The following is a 20,188-nucleotide window of genomic DNA, read 5'->3' as shown; positions in this document are numbered from 1 at the left end:
TCAATGTTTTTATTTGATTCGCTTTTGTCTAAAAACAAATTTTTAAACTTAATAAAACCAATGTAATAAAATTGGAGTTTATTAATTTAGATCTAGATATAGTTAGCATAGAAACTGGCGATTTAGGAATATGTTTTTCTTAGAAAAAGTTTCGTTTGAAAACAACTTAGTGCAACCTGTGCAATAAATATGGATCTGGTTGATTTAGATCTAGATTTCAATAGTTCATATACATATAAACCGCCGATTTAAATATGCTTCTCTTGAAAAATTTTTCAATTGTTCAATGTATTTCCTTTTTATTTAGAATTTAGAGAATATTCCTGGTAAGAGTGGTAGCGATCTGTTCAGATGCGGATATAGTTGCCTTACAAACTTATATCTCTGATTCATTTCATTGTATATTATGTGCCCTTCCATCCAAAAGCTCTTTCAACAAGAACAAAAAATTTATAGTAGCTCTTATAAATATTATTATATATTATATTATAAACATGTTATTACATATTATATTATATGTATATATTATTATAAAATGTGGTCTTTATTAATATTACTTTATATTGCATTATAAACAAGTTATTTAATATTATTATATATTATATTATAAACATGTTATTACATATTATATTATATGTATATGGTATATTATTATAAAATGAGATCTTTATTAATATTTCTATATACTGTATTATAAAAAAGTTGTTATATGTAATATTATATATAACATCAGATCTTTATTAATATTATTATATATTATTTAATATAAACATGTTGTTACATATCATATTATACAAATATTATCATAAAATGAGCAAAGCCAACGTTTTTTTACATTATGTATACAATTTTAATATGTTTAATAATAGATATCTAGATCTAGGATGGATTTAGTTTTTATCTCTTTGAGTTTTTTGTGAGGAATATGACAGTACCGATACAAATCATCGGTAATTAAGGGAAGTGGAAGAATATCTGCTAACTTATCATTGCAATTAACCATTAATTAATCATTTAGTAAATTTTAAGTTTAATGCATTATCCTCAGAATTATTTTTAAAAGTTTATTTAAAAAAATTAACTTCATGTTAAATTTGATATGTTGTCTTCGAAAAGTGAAATACATTTTTCATGCGCATTTTTTAGAGTTGAAATAAGTTTTTATTAATTTATAATTAAATGATGCTAATAAGCTATATTATTTTCATATTTCATGCAAATTTTTTCGACGATAAATAAAAAGGTACGGGTAGACGGGTAGTGGTGGCATGAGTAGATCGAATAGAAGAAATGAAATTTTTACTTTTATTTGGGAAGGATATGCCTAAGACGGTGGTCTGAACATGCTTTGAGAGTTCGATTTTATTAGCTAGAAAAAGTATTTTAAGTGAAATTTTGAATGTAGAAAGTGTGTAAATATTTGTTGTCATATATTTTAATTACCTTAAACGACTACATAATTTATACAAAAATTATAGTTGTTGAAAAGTCCAGTTCGCATTCGTACAAAACATTTATGAAAAATTACATAAAGAGAATTATGTCAATCATTAAATCGCAACAATGATTTATGTATGAAAAGCAATATATGATATGAATATGAGCTAATGTTTATCTAATGAATTAATCCAAAAAACTATAATTAAGCAAAATTGATAGGCAAATTAAAAAAATTGTGGCCAATTGAAGCCGAATTCGGTTTGTCCAATATTTGATTGATCTGTGTAACGTACTAAAGTGAAAAAAAATATTTTCAATAAAATATAATTAATTATAAAAATAATAGATAATGTGTTCGTTTACCCACTTTGTGCCAAGTACAAATTTTAGGTTTCCCCAAAACATAAAACGGAACTCAAATTATTTTTGCATAATTTTTGAAAAACGTCAGAATAATTGTTAAACTTTTTATGTGCTGTATGCGATGCAGTTTTTCAAGGCGCACAGTTCAAAGCCTTTGGACTTATATAGATAATTTAATTTGGAATTTTCTATAATTTTGAAAATACGAGTATTTTGCATGTAATTCGAATAGGTTGACTCGAATTGGTTGTTTAACGAATTATTCTCTAAGTGCAGATTGTTTGCCATTGGCTTGAACTGTTTCAAATGAGAACTATGATTTTAAAAAAGAACATTCAACTTTTAACAATTACAACGTTTAATTGTTTAATTAATACTTACATTACACCCAAAATTTTTTTAAAATAAAATTTATATTTTAAAATTTATTTTAAAATAAAACTTTGCTTTTGATTTTACATTGAACTGAATTTAATAATATCAACGATTTTTGAATTCAGCTCAAGTTAAAATCAGTCTTCGGGTTTTTATTTAATTTAATTTTTTTTTGTCTTCTAACTTCTGTTACATGTGGAATTTTTTATTTGTGGAAAAGCAATTATTTTTAGAAAATTAAACAATAAAATTAATGCTAAACAATAATAGTAAAATTGGTGCTGGGTTATATATATTTTTGTATATTAGATAATTCCTGCTTTGACCATATGAGAATACTTTTGCAAGTTAATGATTCTGAGCTACGCAAAATGCTTCAATAAATTCAGATAGAGTCAAAGCATTTCTCCTTTAGTCTTTAGTGTCTATGTGTAAACCATAACCGCTTTGTATTTACATAAAAATAATAGTTAATTATTAAAATTAATATATATTTAATTATACATTTATTTAATAAAATAAAAATATATTTATACGCCCTGCCTTGAAGTAAAGGGATTTACTATGAGATATAGCAAAAGATTAAAACTTTAACTTTAATAAAGGACTCGATATAAAACATATATATACTCGATATATTACCAATAACTAATAAAGTTTTCTATTTATACAAGTTTCAGTTCATATCTATAAATCCTGAAACAAAAATATCTGCACTTCAGTACTTAATTATTAAGAAATTATAATATTTTAAGCTTATAATTATTAGACTTGTCAGCTAAATTGTAATAAATTAATCAAAAATTTTTGTATATGTTGTTCCTCTATTACTATTCGAACCCTTCTAGTTTTCTTTTCGTCATTAGAGGCATTACATTCGACAAAAGAAATCTAACTTATAATATTTTAATTTTAAAATAAAGTTTGTATAATTAAAATATTTATATATTAGAAGTAATACTTAGTTCACTTTTTTAATTCTTTATAATTAATAAAATGCTAAAGTGAAAAATAAAATAATATGTTATGGATTAATATTTATATATTAATTTAATATTCATAGATTTTATTTTAAAATAATTTTTATATATTAATTAAATAAAAATATAAACAATTGTTATAATTTTACTAACTTAATTGATTCTTATATTTTTGAATACTAAAATGAAACTTAAAATAATATTAAAATGTAATTTATTTTCAAAAAAATAATTCATTTACAGTGAAAACTCCTATAATGGACAATACTCTTGATTATTTAATCTATTATGCACCTGAGTTTGATATACTATTGTTATAAAACTACGATACTTTTTAGAAGCAGAATTTTGAAAAAATATACTACCTTTTATATATCTATATTCCGAAGAAAATGTTTAATGTTATATAATAACGTAATAGTTTTCTCTAGTACAGAAGTCATGCCTATGAATTTTCCTATAGACATATGTTGACTTATTAAAGGTATTTAATAATTAATTTATTTTAAATCATATTAAAAAAATAAAGGGAAAAATTAATTGAATATATATTGAATTTGTTTAATATTATTAAAAATAATCTATAAACAAAAATTGGCGTTCTTTTCGCCAACAACCAGCAGAGTTCGTCGATTGAATTAAATTAATTAAAGTATAAATATAAAATATATTATTAAAATTAACACACTGAAGATGATCTGCGAGGTACATTAAAATATTTGTTTAAAATTATTTATAATTAAAATAAAAACAAATCAATACATATAAAAAAAATTTTTCACATTACTTTTCAATAAAAAAAAAAATTTATTTTCAGCCTGGTAAAAGAAATTATATATAAAAAAATATTAAAATAAATTCCAAATATAAATAAATTTTACATTATTTTTTTTTTCAAACTTAAAAAAAAAAAATAAAGAGAAAATACGTATAAAATACTACTTAAGCGTCTCTTATTCCAAATAATAAAAAAAATATACATAAAATACTTATAAAAAATATATCATATAATATTTATATTGTAAATCAACATAGCATATATGAAATAAAAATAAAAGACAAAAGCTATTTACATAAAAATTTGTTTAATTAATTTCTAAAAAAAATTGCGAGCACAAAAGCTTATAAAACTTAGAAGCTTACACATCACCTTAACATTTCTAGCCCAACAATATTAAAGTTACTTAATAGAATAAAAAATAAAAATGTGAAATTTAAATCCTGAATTTTATATATATATTATTTTAACATATATATATATACATTAATAATTTAAAATTTTTTTTTTAAATTTTACTTTAAAGCGGCGGCTTATTTATTCTACAGCATTTGAACTAAATATGATTTATAAAATATTGCATAAAAAATTAATTAGTGTAATTGTTTTAGTATATATTGTGCTTCAGAAAAAATAAAAAGAAATAAAAAAAATTATAAAATAAACTTTAAATATTGTTGGTGTAAACGCTGCACACATGTTTCATTCTGTGACTAAATTAGTTAACTTGTTTGCTCTCTAAATAACTATATATCGGATTTAAACAATATTCTTTACCTGTAAGAACTGAGCTACGGTAGTGTCAATAACCATAAGTGGACGATGTATCAAATGTACAACGCCATTCCGTACTGGTATATTAGCTTTCACTATTTCAGCCAAAACAACACCGGAAGCATGTTTTCCATCACCGATTATTGTATTCGATTTAGCATAAACTAGAATTAATATATAAATTTTATAAAAACTGTTAAGTAAATTATATATAACATATTCTGTGTAAAAAATATCCAGACTCGTTCAATATACAAAAAAAAATAAACAATTTCAATCAACAAATTTATTTTATCGCCTTTAAGTTAGATCTAATCAGGTGCAATATAACTACAACAGAGGATCAACTACAGGTTCCAAGAACGGTCAGGTCTATGACCAAGTCAATACCCCCTAAAGGGATTTTACAAGCGAGTTACAACAACAACAACATCAACTATATTATTGAATATATTTATCAATTCCCCATACACTTTTAGTAAGCTGACTCAAGTATCACCCTCAATTCCCTCCATTAAATCTTTTATAGCCGCAAAAGACTTTACATGTGATTCTCGGAATTTTTATTTTAGCTTTAATAACCTAAAAAAGGCACCGAACTATTCTATATATAGTATAGTGCTTGGGTGTTGTTAATAGAAAAGAAGTTGTGTTGGATAGGAAAAAGATGAAAGTGGGGGTGTTTGCCAATTGAAACTAGTCTGCACCAAAGTGAAGGAAATTAATACAGATTTTTTTTTGTATAACTACACATCGTCTTTTATTCCTACAAATTTTAGGTAAAGGCATGTTAAGAACATTGTTAGATGGCAGTTAACTTTCGTTTATTTCAAACCTAACTGATATTGGCTCCGTAATAAGTATAATAGTGTCAATGTGTTCATATACAAAGAAAGTATATATTTACACACTTCCCACCCCTTTCGAAATCCATTATTGATCACAAATAATCCGCTACTCTTTCACACCCTATTTTTTTAATCATATCCTAACCCATGTATGGGTATTTGTAATTCCTTTCATGTTATATTAGATATGTTGTTGTTGTAAATAGTGGAGATCTGGTGGCACTTGGTGGTGTTCGAAGTTGACAAGTGGCTCCGGGACGTAGAACTGTCCGCTGTTCGACCTTTATGTGTTGTGTAGATATCTCCTGCGAAACAACAACAACATCTCAACACACTGAGAAACTGATCACGTACAAATTGTTATTGTATTATTATAGTATTACTAAAAACTTATATAAAACCAATTTGCAGTGGTATTGTTACTTTTTACGGTTACTTTTTACACAGAATGTACTAAAGTATAGTGTACCTTTGCCATTGGATTCATAAAAACTGACGGTTACTTTAAGATTATCCTCAAAAGCGGCAGTGGTTTGTGGAGTTTCCATTTGGGCAGCAGATGTAAAAATCACATTATTAAGTATGACATGTCCATCGATAACCTTATTATCCACTAAACTGCTACGTGTGGTTTGCTGTAAATTTAGATATTCAGTATTATTAAAATATAATATGCTCTATGCTCTTATTAAGAGCGTTGTCTTTACCCAATGTATTGTAGATAAATACATTGTAAATAAAGCAAGGAAATAATAATAATATTAAAATATGACACATCTTGAAGGTGATTACCTTAAATCCTTCATCGACAGGTATTAGAAAAGTGTGATAACCTGGTGATTGATATAAGCTTTCCTTACGCATAACAGTGACTTGAGAACGATAGGTTCTATAATTAAATAAAAATTGTATGTAAGAAATTAATTATTTATAACAATAAGGTATTATGCGTATACCTTAAACGATTCTCTCCAATGTTCAGCAAATCGGCTTGTTGCAAAAATTGAAAAGCATCCGGATTGATGATATCTGTTTTGGTTGTTGATAGCGTAGTCAATGGTACCAAGACCTCATCAATTACATGCATAACCTAGAATTAAGAAAATTTTGTAGATCAGATTCGTTTTGAAAGAAAAAAGTAAATTAATGATTAAAGACCACCTCTTAAGAGGTTGCATTTTGTTCAATACTAACCTGACGTTTTCCGGCTGCATTTGAGAGCACCACACTCAAGGAAGGAATTATGCGTGCATTATTGATATAAACATCACCATTACGATTTTTTGTAACGTACAATGGAGGATTACCGTCCATATCTGTAATAATTGTCTTACTCAGCTGGTCCTGACTCATGGCGACCGTTGCTAAAATAATTTAATTAAAAATATTTAATTTTAGGATTAAAATGAAAGCAGCTTATGGCACATATGGACTGTAGTTGGGAGGGACATATGTTAAATTTTTTTTATTTTTATTTAATTAGTTTCATATCTTACCTATATGATATAACACATGTGTGTTGCCATGATGCCTTTGAAATGCTTCATTTGTGGGCACGAATAAAGTGCAAGAACGTAACGATAATGTATAGTTTGCCACTACATTTTGCTCCAATAAACTGTAAAACTGTAATGAAGAGGGAAATAATATAATTAGTATTACACATTACGAATATATTTGCAAGCAATTTTTCAATACATAAAAATGCTGCGAAATAAATTATTAAATTCGAATAAAATTTTTTTTAATAAATATGAATGAAATTAATTCATTTAAATAAAGTGTATTTATTGTTTATTATGAAAAATAAAAAAATTAATTTTTTTTGCCAAAATAATTGCTTTCATATATATATACTATATATATATAACAAAAAAAGGTCACGTCTGTTGAAACAATGATCAGCGTATCTCCTTTATTCGGAACGTTACGTTAATTAGCACATATTTTTGAGATACAAGTATTTGTCATATTTTCATATTTTTATTTAAACTCAAATGGTTGATTCATTTTTGTAGGACAATATTCACATATGTATAAATATCTACTACTCGTATATAATACGATAAAAATAAATTATTAAATAGTAACATATGTCAAAAATTGCTTGGCTTATGAAAGAATTTTCATAATCTACTTCACAATCAGACAGAATGCTAGTATCTCTGGTACCCCACGTAAATGCATTGCTTACTAAGCACTTAAATGATTTCGTTTGAGGGATGCGACAAATGAAAGATAAGTGAATTTTATGCCAAAATGGACTACTGCATATTGCCCTTTTGGAAAAGCAGCTTACTTAAAAAAAAAAAAAGAAGTACATATTTTTCATGGAACTATTCAATTTCAATAAGAGAAAGAAGAACAAATTCTTGATAAAATTTAAATGAAATAAATTCATGAAAATATATAGTATTTTATGTAACCCCTTTCCGTTTTTCTGGTTATGCATAATCCTAAGATTAAATACCATAAGATTTTGTAAAGTTTTCTGATTATCAGAATTTAATTTTCCATAACTAAGTGATAATTCCTTAAAAGGAGTATAAAAAAATTTTTAAATATAAAATTATCTTTTCAATTTCGCTGATTAAATAAAGATTTATGTGGTTAGATAAGCGAAACATAGAAGACCACCTTCCACAGATCAAACGAATTAACTTCTACTACGATTCTGGTCCAAGTTAAAATACACATTTATCTAGATGTGGTGAATTTAATAAAAGAAGGATTTTAATATACGATAAAAACGTTTTCAGTAGTTTTTTAGTATATAATTTGTTGCTATACAGTGGAAATGGAATGAAATAGACAGTGGAATACAAAAGACTATCCCACTATACCTATGTGAATGAAATACTCTTTCGAGTCAAAAAGGAATATATACCAATAGGTAAGTCACGTAGGTATATAACAAAACTATGCTTTGAATCCACAAGAGAATAGTTAAACCAATTCTACTATATGGAACCGAAATTTGTCGAAAAGCTGACAAGAAACTTAAAAAAATTACAGTGATATATGTAAAATGCTTAATCGAAAAACTAGGTGGGATAGAATAAGAAACGGTTATAATAATTTTAATTGCGGCAAATGTGATTGTCTTTTTTTGATTTTTATTAGATAGCTGCTGAAAATGGAAATAGATGTAAATACTCCAAGTACTGGTTCAATAAGGTCATAAGAAACGTCAAGTCTCAGCACATAAGAACTGTGTGGTCGATTAGTAGTTTAGGTAAGCTTATTATTAATAATCAATTAGATTGATCAACTGACGTAGATCCAACGGGAAATAAGTTGAAATTATTTAAGAAAATATTGGTTGTTATATATAAGACACTGGAATACAGGATGACAAGAAGCCACAGTGACCTTGTGAGCCGAAATTCTTTTAAATAGTGTTAACGGCGCTCGCAGTAAAAACACGAACATCTGTTATATTCTTGTTTAGGCTTATCCATATCCAGGTTTAAAGTTTATGGGCGCTCTATTCTTCAATTTTCTCAGCGATAACTTGCATTCATCAATGCGTCCAATTGATTCAGATATGCACAGCCTTCTACCAAAAATTACGAAGAATGTGAAATCAAAATAGTTTTAAAAAGCTAATTGAGTATTCGATATTCCTACTACTTTACCTACTTATATGAACCCAACGGTTCTACCTTAAAACGGGACCTTAATTTCTTGTTAGTTAGGAAATTATTTTCTACCCAAAGAAATGGCACAAAGTGTTTAATCTTGACACTGAAAACTTCCATAAAAAAGTAAATTAAGTAAGGAAACTAAAGACATAAAAAGCTCATTTTGATTCTAGCTAGTGTTGGGAAGCTGCAAAAGAATTGTTTGAGTATATCTTTTTCCTTTTTAGCCGTATAAATTCTACAATATTTATAACAGCGATTTCTAAATCTTTTCATGAGCGTGTCTGTTTAGTCAGGATCTTGATGTCAGCTTTTATTTCACTAAATAAGTTGGGCTAGGTTATACTGGCGATCCTTAGGGCATTCACATAGGCCTATTGGCCAATTGTGTTACCGTATATAGAGGAAAACTCAGGTTTTAAAACTAAATAGAACCTTTGACAAAGATCAAAGTTATTTAGTGGCAGGTCTTCTAATTGAACAAGATCCTCAAGGGGTTCCTAAAGTGTTGAATCACCGCCGTGCATGTGCTGGGCAAAGACAGAGCAGATAAGAGGAACTCTAATCTTTCACCCAGCTGCGACAGGTATGAGTGAAGGGTACATTCAATCTTCTAGCATGGTGCCCTAGTAGTTCATTAAATAAGTTCCTTTTCTCCTATCAGTCAGTAAGAAATCGAATTCAAGAGAAATAAAAACAAAAATAAGCAAGGAAAACGACAAACAGTTACCGATAGAGAAAAGTGTTTGTAGAATATTTCTAAAAGCACTGGTCTTATGCTTATAAATAATATGTCTACTATTCCTTCTGATAATAAATGTAAAAACTATTTAAGAGCAATAAGAATACAAAGTTGAAGAAGGGAGTCGATGAATGAAAACCGAATGGAGAGAAGTGATTGGAAAAGCATTCTAACAAAGAAGATGCCTATGGATGGCTATTGCCATCCTTTTAAAAAAGGAAAAACATTAGATTATAGGTTGTCTTTTTTTATATTTCAAGTTATTTTAGTGTATGACAACATTAACTGTCGATTACGGTATTATATTAGTAAGACTTTGATTTAGTCAATAGATAAATATATTTAATTATTTTTATTCTATGCATATAAACTGCATATAAATTTATTTTTATTGTGTTTGTTTTAATTCTATATCAATACAGTATAAAAGAAATCAAGCTATGTATTTATGTATGTTTAGAAAGTATTTTAATTAGTTTACAGTACATTGAGTCACTATTTACTATGGAGGAAACCATTGTAAGCGTACGCCACTGCCTTTGACACAAAAAATTTGCAAAGAGGGTTGAGGTGTTATGAAACTAGTAAGAAACTAAAATGTTTCATTTATTGAATAAATAAAAAGTGGCTTTTAAGAATCACCAACAAATATGCAAATTGCTATAGTAACAGACAACAAAAGAACATAGAAACAACAGCTATCAGCTACCAGCTACCAACTACCAACTAATAGCTAACAGCCAAGAACCAAGTATTTCATATTCTGTTCGATTTTTGAGTTTATTGAACTAAAAATTACATAATGCAGAAATAAGAGCAAACAATTTTTACACAGTTTTGCTTTCAACGAATGTTTTGAATGAATTCCAGTCGTACTTGCACCAACAAAACTTTCGACTGAATCACACCCAATACTGAGTACAGTACAAACAAAAATCGTTAATTATATAAATTGATATGTATTAAGCATTTATCAGGACGTTTTATCTTGGTCGACACATGTGCGATGCATTATAAAGTGCAACCGAAAGTTGTCCTTTACTATAAGTCCATGTATTTCATTTTTTTCCGACCCACCCTAACCCACACACACCTGTATTTATTTACTTTTCTTACGACTGTCAATAAAAACGTTCGAAATTGCACCCCCGTTTTTGCTATCAATGGTCTTGGATCACATAAACTGTACTTTTTTACCTAAATTGCATTGTTTTTTTGTATCAATTAAGCAAACCATTGAATGGACTCTGTCTCCGAATCCGAGTAAGGGTAATTTTATTCGTATGATAGGGGCTACGTACGGACGGATATGCGCCCGGTAACAATGAGTCATGCCAACTCGCATTAGATAATAAAACTAGTGAAACCACAAATTGGTATGATTATTTTTAGAAAATCAAGAAACGTTAAAATAGAAGAGAAAGTTGTCAGGACATTGTTTGTGCCAAGTCACGAGACAGATTTGCTGTGAAATGCATTCAGTTTTTATTACATTGATGTGTTAAGTTAATATAAGCAATAATCTTCTTTATTTACATTTTGATATCATTTATTTATAAACTTTTCATTGCTATTAAAGAAGATTACTATATACAGGGTGTTGTTTTAAAATAAAACAGCTAAAACTTTTTTTTAGATTTATTTAAGGCATATATGTGCAAATTTGAACACCGTTTTTCTTGTAGACAACTGGATCTCTATTAATAACAATACAGGGTCATGTTTTCATAGGTTGTTTTTAAATATAACGGCACCGAAACAGTTGAGATCACTGTGCAACAAAAAAGAAGTTTCATTTTCTTTTTTCCGATCCTACAACCTTTAATTTGAGGCTACTAGGTTCAAATCTATTCTTCTACACTCTGAGTCTTTGTCAATAACTGGTACTTTTCAAATATTTTAAGGGATTCAAAATAAAACAAATAATTTATTTAATTTAAGAGTTAAGAAATGCATGTCTTTTTGCTATAAATAAAATAGATAAGAATCTTTAACTTACCATAATTCTTCTTTTTCCCTCTCGAAAAGAGAGAGTGTCAAAAAAACTATGTGAAGAATTTTTTTTCTTCTGAGAGAAGAAGAATAATTTGAAAGGAATTTGTCTAATATAAAATGTTTATTTTTTTTAAGAAGTTTATTGAATATACGTAATTTGTCTCTTGGAATAAAAAATTTTCTGTCAATCCTTTGACATATCAAATTTTGAGGCCTTGCTTGCTATTGCCAGATATCAGGATGTCTTTGAAAAGAACAGTCTACAAATTTGAGATAATTAGTCTTAAAATAATCTACAATAAAAGCGTTAAGAAATAAAAAAAGATTTGGTATCATACTGTGTAATTAATCTGAAATCTTACACTATCTTTTTAAGACATAATTTTGGCAAGGTTTAAAATAATATTTAGTGAAAAATGTTTATAATGCAGCACACTGTTCGGACATATGTTTTTGCAAGATGATTCACCAAAATTAGTTCTTATGCTATCAGCATATATAAATAAAGAACTAAAGCCGGTCTATCAACTACCAATGCACCCTCCAAAAAGCACAGTTTAATGGTACGTTCTATGGTTCTGTGACATTATTGGATCAAACTTATTAGAAATTAAGAAAATGATAATGCATTGAATGAATTTTGTTATATTATAGGAGAAATTATCGATGGTATTAAGATAGAGCTGTGTGATTTATCGCTGGTAAATTACGAGTATTTGTCCACGTATTTGATCAATAAAGCAAATCAAAAACAACTCCGAGATGTAAGATGTAGCCATAAATATTTAAAAAATTTGAGAAAAATTTAAGTTCCAGATAGTCGTTTTTGAAACGTTTCAGTAATCCAAACCATTTTTGGTTATAACTGCTATAAAATTGTCTCTCGAATGAAAAAGTATTTGACCCATTTGTTAAAATTGTTTTAATTTTTTTCGATTTAAAATTTTACAGCTCTCAAAATATAGAGTATATATATATATATCTCAATATATATAGAGTATAGTACATAGTAATATTGAGTAATTTATAGCTATAGCAATATTTCTTCTTCTAGGACGTTCTGATGAAGCATTTATTGTTGAAGAAAATATATTATAATCGTTATTTTATTAATAAAATGGAAAGTCAGCCATTTAAAGGATCACTTAATTATAATTATACTACTTATTGCATTATATGTATATATAGTATTAAATATTATTAATGTGTAATAATTTCTTTTCTAAGTCTGATAACAAAAATTTGTTTTCTTCGGACAATGCATCCATTTCATCGTCTTCATCAGTATGGTTTTTCAAAAATTCTCTCTGCGATGCTTCATTGAGTATCTCAAAAAATTGAATTCACTATATATAATACTTAATATAATATAAATACCTATGTACACACGTTAATTTTATTATCATTTTTATTACTAATTAGTAAAAATGTTAGTTTAAATTTTAAAAATAACCGTTTCAATAAATCAGCATTATATATTATATAATCTATATATACTTTAAAAAAATCCATTTAATAAAAAAATAATATCAAATAATTTCAGAATTAATATTTAATATTTAAAAAAAACAATCAAAAAAGAAACTTCTAGAGATAACAAATTTTGTTGTTAAAATTAAATATATAATAAATTAACATAAAAATTATTCACAATATTTTCGATATATTGACGTAATAACCTAAATAGGAACCATTATCTTTAAAAACTGAGACATTTTTCTAAAACATATAAAATTAATAATGAGAATGTAGTTTTATATAAAAGATATTAAAACGATGAATTTTCGTTAATCTAGGTTAAGTTTGTTAGGTTGAAGTGACAACATTGTGCACCAAAACACACTTCAGCAGAAATAATGGCCCATTAGGATATCATGGAACCGACAGTTGAACTTCTAGCTAATTTAATAAATAATTAAATACCTCATCTTTTTTCATACTTAAAAATCTTGTATAAATTAAAATTAAATAAAAAAAATATAGACTTTAAAATCGTTTGATTTATTTGGACAGTAGTGTTGCCTTATATTAATTTACAGATGAAAGATTATATATAATTTTTTTAATGTGTATTCTTCCTTTATAGTGTAGCAAGACCCTCACAATTTCTTTCCATATCCAATCTTTTGGCTTCATCGTAATTTTCAACTGTACCCAACTAGTGATCACTCGTTCGAATCCATATTGCTGTGCTTTTGTGAATTTCTTTAACGCGTTTTTATTATTTATACATATAACGTTAGTATGTTCGGTGGGAATGGATAGATATAATATATATATTTTATAGTTTTGTCTCTTGTACTATTATATTTTTAACAAAATTAGGTATTTTATTGATTTTAATAGAAGCGATGATGAGTTGTACATAGTTTGTAATGGCAAATTAGTCTAAAGCATATAGGGAATAAAATTTTAAGAATTTTAACACAAATAATTTTAGTGATGTTAAAAAGCACTAATGTGCTCATGGAAATACATTAATATATTCGATCATATATAAAGGACTTTAAACACTTAAATGGTTTGACCTCTTATTGCCATTAATGTTAATATAATTCATTGGATTTAGTTAGTATTTGTGAAGCGTCATTTAAATCGCCGTTAATATACTAGTTGCCCCATTTATGTGTCCAACTGTACTTATTTTAGATAAAAACTATAATAGACTATTATTACAGTTATAACCATAATTTAAATAGAAAAATCGAATGGACTTTTAACGCCGATATTGAAAGCACCAAACTATTATTTATGTTAAAGTTAACTTTGGTGTACAAGTCTATCATGTTATCGCTAGATGTTGGGACTACTCTTTGGAGGGTAAAAACTATTAAGCCTGATGTCAGAAAAACCAAGCTATTATTTATGTTACAGTTATTCCTGGTGTACTAGGTTGCCATACTAACCCAACTTAACCTACAGCTTGATGGCGTGAATACTGTCTGAACCAGTGGTTCCCAACCGGTGGTCCGTGAGATGGTTAAAAATGGTCTGTGAATCACAGGTGTGGATACATAGCTTGTAGTTTGTTTATTGACACCTCACTTATTAGAAACTAAGCATAAAAAATGTCCTAGTATTTATATACCTATTAGCCTATATAATATACCAATACACATATACTATATACTATATTAATTTCAAATTAAAAAAAAGATTTTGGGAATATGATTCTTATTCTACAAGGTACAAAAATGGAGAGTTTGGCTATTCCTTAAACAGAGAAATTAGCAAATCGCTATACATTTGCTAAAAGTAGTGTATGTTTTCAAATTTTTTTCCATTTATAAAGTTAAAATTATGTAAAAATAACATACACCTCTCAATTTCACTGTTTACACCTTCGATTTTGCACGAACGCATAAAATTTAAACAAAATATTTTGTTTAATCAAATGTTCGTATGAGAAAGACAAGACGTCGCGCGAATAGTTTTAAGCAACTGTAACCACTCACTTAGGATTACATACATTTGCTTTGTTCGTGCGAACACGCAAGACAAAATTCGTATGCAATGTAACCGCAGTCTTAGCTACTTAACTGCAATAAATGCAACGAATACGATATATGACTGCTAATGACTTTTAATAAGTCTATAATTTCAAGCTCTAATTTTAAATTTTTTAAATAAACATATTGTTGTTTTTATATATTTATTATTTTTTATGAAATAAACTTGCAAGGAACTAAGTATAAAAATAATATAAATAATACTTGAGCATTGAAAGTTTGTGCAGCCTTGACTTCTTATGGAAAAACTCGATTAGTCATCGCTTCTTATTTGACAGGCACGACTTCTAAGCCTGGCACTTGCAGTCCAAAAAAATTATATACGGACTACAAACTAATTAAAAAAAATTCGAATATCCTAAGACCAGTGATGATGAGCACTTGGCAATACTCGAAACATCGTCGTATGGTAAGCCAAATTTCAATAAATTAACTAAATTTTTGTTCTTGTCTTTTCTTTACTATTCCAATCCGCTTAACTTTTTAATAGTTTCTTTTCGTCATAAAGGCGCATCACTCTCGGCAAGAAAAAATTAACATTTAAATAAATTTTTTTTGTAAAAGAAAATATTTATAGCATTAAAGATACTGTGCTATAAAAGAGATATTTTCATAATTGCATTTATAATATGGTGCAATTTTGATAGCCATTGTCTATGAAATTCTTACAATCATAAAACAGGTATATAATTCCAATATAGATAATAGTTTAGTTGAGTATTGGTCATATAATTGGGAAAGGTTAATATAAAATCACTTATGAAAGTCAATTAAAACTTTTATACTCGTATTTAGCCGCCAATAAAAATCGTCTGGAAATTATTTTTGAACTGGAAACAAAACTAATTTTGAATATTAAAACAAAATCAATATTTTAAGTGTATCTATCCATTTGGCTGAGAACGTTCCTAAGTGCAAAAGTTGTTTACCGTTTTTAATTATTGTTGACACGTACGACTTCAGTTGGCTGTTGGCTGAAATTGAAGTGGAAACGCAGCCGGTCAGACTGGTGCCATGTGCCTTAAAACAGTGCATAAAAAAGTTTTCGTCAAACAATAAAAGTGTCCATTTCGTGGACTTGACATAAGCTGCCGAATGCATTGGTTGGAATGCTAAGGGTGGTTGGCTTTAAAAATTATTTTTACCGCATATTAACCACATTGGTCTGTCAAATTGGTACGCAGCAATACCTTTTATATGGAAATTGTTACTTATTTTAAATTAACTTAATTGCACCCCACAATATATAAATATGAACTGAAAGTATATATTTTTCAAATAAAAATGAAAAAAAAATTCTCACATTTCAACTGAAAACTGTACATACAAAAGTGTATATACAAACTAACGATAACGAGAAACGATATCTTACCCTAACAGGTATGACACGCCTGAGAGATGAAGCCTGAAAGAAAAGAGGCGATAAAACACGGTTTTTAAATATGGGAGTACCCAAAGAGAACCAAATAACCATATTTCAAATATACTTGATATATGAACATGTATTTATGTATATATGGTATGCGTTTCTGTTTGTTTAATGGACTTTGTGCAGCTACGATAGTTATAATCTAATTACTTTAATTACAAGTATCTATGAGGCAAATATTAATTATAAAATCAACTTAAAAAAATTAAAAATATGAAGCCAAATAGCAATGTTTCAAAAATAAAAGATTAGAATTTTAAATAAAATGATTTTGAGAGAAACGTCACTGCAAATATTTAATAAGATATTTTACAACAATATTAATCATTTAAGTTCTTCCAAATATTACTACTTACTAAACATGTAAATTCTAAGTAAGAACAATTTTTTAAAAAAAATTCTGATAAATAAATTAATGGAAGATTAGTAGGATTAGATAGGTAGGAGGTCTACTTATAGCGTTTTCGATTGGTATATCTGAGGTAGTTTTTTCAATCGAGATGCTGTTTTAATGCACTATTATTACAATTTTCATTTTCGATTGGTAAATCTGGGGTAAAATTTATAACACTTGAGTATAATTTATAACACTATAGATATATTGCCAGAGAAGTAAGTTTGCCCTGAAATTGGCAGATGTTTTACATGACTTGGAACGCAAAGTGTGATTTAATTCGACAAATGTATGTGTGAGAAATATAAATGTGTACTAACGCGAGTATGTTTTAATATGTTCTAACACTACTACACTACTACTGTTCGATTAGGTAACAAAATTTGACAGATCGGGAGTAAATCTAAATACAATCAAAATTTACCAATTGAAAACGTCATTATATTATGATCAGAACTCATATTTCTTTAACATTATCATGAATGCCATAGATATTAAGGGAAGTAATTGTCACTTTCATTTCACTTTCATTTTTTAATATTATTAATAATATTTCAAAAAACAATCCTGAAAATTATTAGCTGTATTTTATATTATTAATTTTATTATTCAATGGCCGACTTTAATTCTTTCTAAAAAAATGAAGGACAATTATCGCACTATGCTTAAATTTTTATATATAAAATTCTTAACTAGTTTAAGTTCAAGGAAACTCTGCACTATAGTGTATAACAATAGAAAGATGGCTGGCTAGCTTAGTTATTGAAGTTCATTCTAAACAGTCGAAAACGGTATCCTTTCCTTAGTAGCCATTAAAAACGTGCATTAAATAAGTTTGGAGGGTAACTAATTGTTGAATACAAATCAGCGAATTTGCTGAGGTTGTGGACAATCGCACAACCATTAGCACTGCTAAAGCAAATTAAGAGATATCATTATAATCTGAAGACTGGAGACGAATCCAAACAACGAATATTTTGAAGACCAACAACAAATCAGGAGCATTCTACATAAAGCATATCTCAATGTGGGCTGTTAAACTTTTTGAATTCACCCTGAACGTACGCTAATTTTTAGCACTTTTCGGATGTTCTTTACCTTGTCTACTCCAATAATACTGCACAACAATAATATTTTAAATATTAAATATTCAATTATTTTTTATTAAGCTATGGTATGAGTAGTTCGTAATAACTCTTCTCTTACTCCAATAAAAGTACGAAGCATATTCGATTGAAAATAAAATATTATTTCTGTATTTAAAATTATTTTGATTTTGTTATTTATGTATGTGCATTCATTAAACCCATTTCCTGATGTTTGTACTTCTTTCAATCTATTGGACAATTAGACCAATAGATGCTTCAAAATATCATTGATGAAGGATATTTGGAGGTATCCGAAACAGTTGATCAACCCGAAAACTTAATTAGAATCAAAGCATTTTTTATATTTGAAAATTTGATTTAATCTCAGCACTGCAAACTCGCTTAATTTATTATTATTCTTTAATAAAAAGAAAATAACAGAAATAAGTAAATGTAAAAACATATGCAGGCACCAAAATTATTCAACGAAGTTTTTTTACATAAAATTTGGTTAATTTGGTTAAGTAAATATGTATTATATCATAGATGTTGTGGGGACCTTTCCATTAATCATCTATTTAAAATGATATATTAGCTTTTTTGTAATAGTTTTTTTAAAGCGATCCAAGCGAATTAATTTATTACAATTTGTTTGCAATATAACGACATTGTAGTATATTTATAATTCACAAGTAGTTTAATTTTATATTTCTATAAATACAGCCACACTTCTGTTACGCAATTGATTAGTTTAATATAAAAAATATGTAGGAAGCGTAACAGTTATCATCGAAATAATTGATGTCATCTAAGTGTTACAATTTGCAGTTTAAAATAAAGCTCAAAAAATAATTAAATTTGCTTTATATTATATTCATTAAAAATAATTATCGTGTGCCTTTTTATTTTAAAACGCACAAATATGTAAATTTTATTATTGCTTTTTAATATATGATAGAATACTGATTTATAAACGATGCCAACATTAATGGTATAAAATCTATTTCCTAAATTGAAAAATTAGTTTAATGCGAAATGTAAATATATTGGTTTAACTATAATCACGGTTGCCACTTGAAAATTTTTTTCTGTACCAAAATTGGTTTAAAAAGGTACCATTTCTGTAAAAAAAGGTCCAAAATTTTTTTGGACCTTTTTGCTTTCTCGTTCTGTGTTTTTCATAGTGTTATAAATGAACAAAATATAAAATAATGCAAAGTTGCATTTATAAAAAAAATTAATTGGAAATATCCACAATAAAGTTGGGTCGTCAAAACTGTACCTTTTTTTGAACATGAGTACCAAACGAAAAAAAAAAAAAAAAAGTACCAATTTTGGTACTAAAGTACCATAAGTGGCAACCGTGACTATAATCAGAAAGTATAAATAAATTCAGTATAGGTAATTAACTACTATATGGACGAGCTATTCGCATTCATATGCTAAGTTATAGAAAATTACCTCAAAAAGACCCAGTAGTATAAAGCCACTTAATATACTAATTTTAATCGCAAGTACATTTTATACTTGTTGACTCTCGGTACCATAATATCGATAACCCTAGAGTAAACCCTATCTTAAAATTATTGTAATGTTAAGCATGTAAAGTATATTCCAATGAGTAATTGTGGTTTAGTATTTAACCACAGAATATAATACATGTGCTAGTATTATTTCTAAGAATATATTTTATTGCCATAACTAAATGGAGAAAGGAATAGATGAGTAGCTCCATCTGTTCTTGGAATACTTTACTAAATTTTATTTTAGAAATGTCGGTTTAAATATTAAATATTATTAATGTCGTATACTCTTTAGACAAATTTATA

At 27.2% G+C, this 20,188-nt stretch overlaps 1 protein-coding gene across 8 annotated transcripts in view; it reads right to left on the bottom strand.

Annotated features, from left to right (window-relative positions):
• Window positions 1–20,188, bottom strand: part of LOC119675458 (fasciclin-1) — a 42,891-nt gene that overhangs the window by 7,767 nt on the left and 14,936 nt on the right. For 6 of the 8 annotated variants that reach the window (XM_038086667.1, XM_038086659.1, XM_038086661.1 and 3 more), the window contains exons 3-9: window positions 7,055–7,184; window positions 6,753–6,922; window positions 6,515–6,648; window positions 6,351–6,447; window positions 6,028–6,193; window positions 4,714–4,874; window positions 1,444–1,452 (exon numbers count right to left, since the gene is read on the bottom strand). In XM_038086667.1, coding sequence (XP_037942595.1) covers window positions 1,444–1,452; window positions 4,714–4,874; window positions 6,028–6,193; window positions 6,351–6,447; window positions 6,515–6,648; window positions 6,753–6,922; window positions 7,055–7,184 — 867 coding nt within the window. The remainder of the gene's footprint in view (window positions 1–1,443; window positions 1,453–4,713; window positions 4,875–6,027; window positions 6,194–6,350; window positions 6,448–6,514; window positions 6,649–6,752; window positions 6,923–7,054; window positions 7,185–20,188) is intronic. The other 2 variants (XM_038086662.1, XM_038086665.1) reach the window with 1 other exon arrangement.

Source organism: Teleopsis dalmanni, chromosome 2 (genome assembly GCF_002237135.1).
Source record: "Teleopsis dalmanni isolate 2A chromosome 2, ASM223713v2, whole genome shotgun sequence".
Lineage (NCBI taxonomy): Eukaryota > Metazoa > Arthropoda > Insecta > Diptera > Diopsidae > Teleopsis > Teleopsis dalmanni.
The sequence above is the reverse complement of the archived record's forward strand: the minus strand, read 5'-3'. Positions and strand labels throughout refer to the sequence as shown.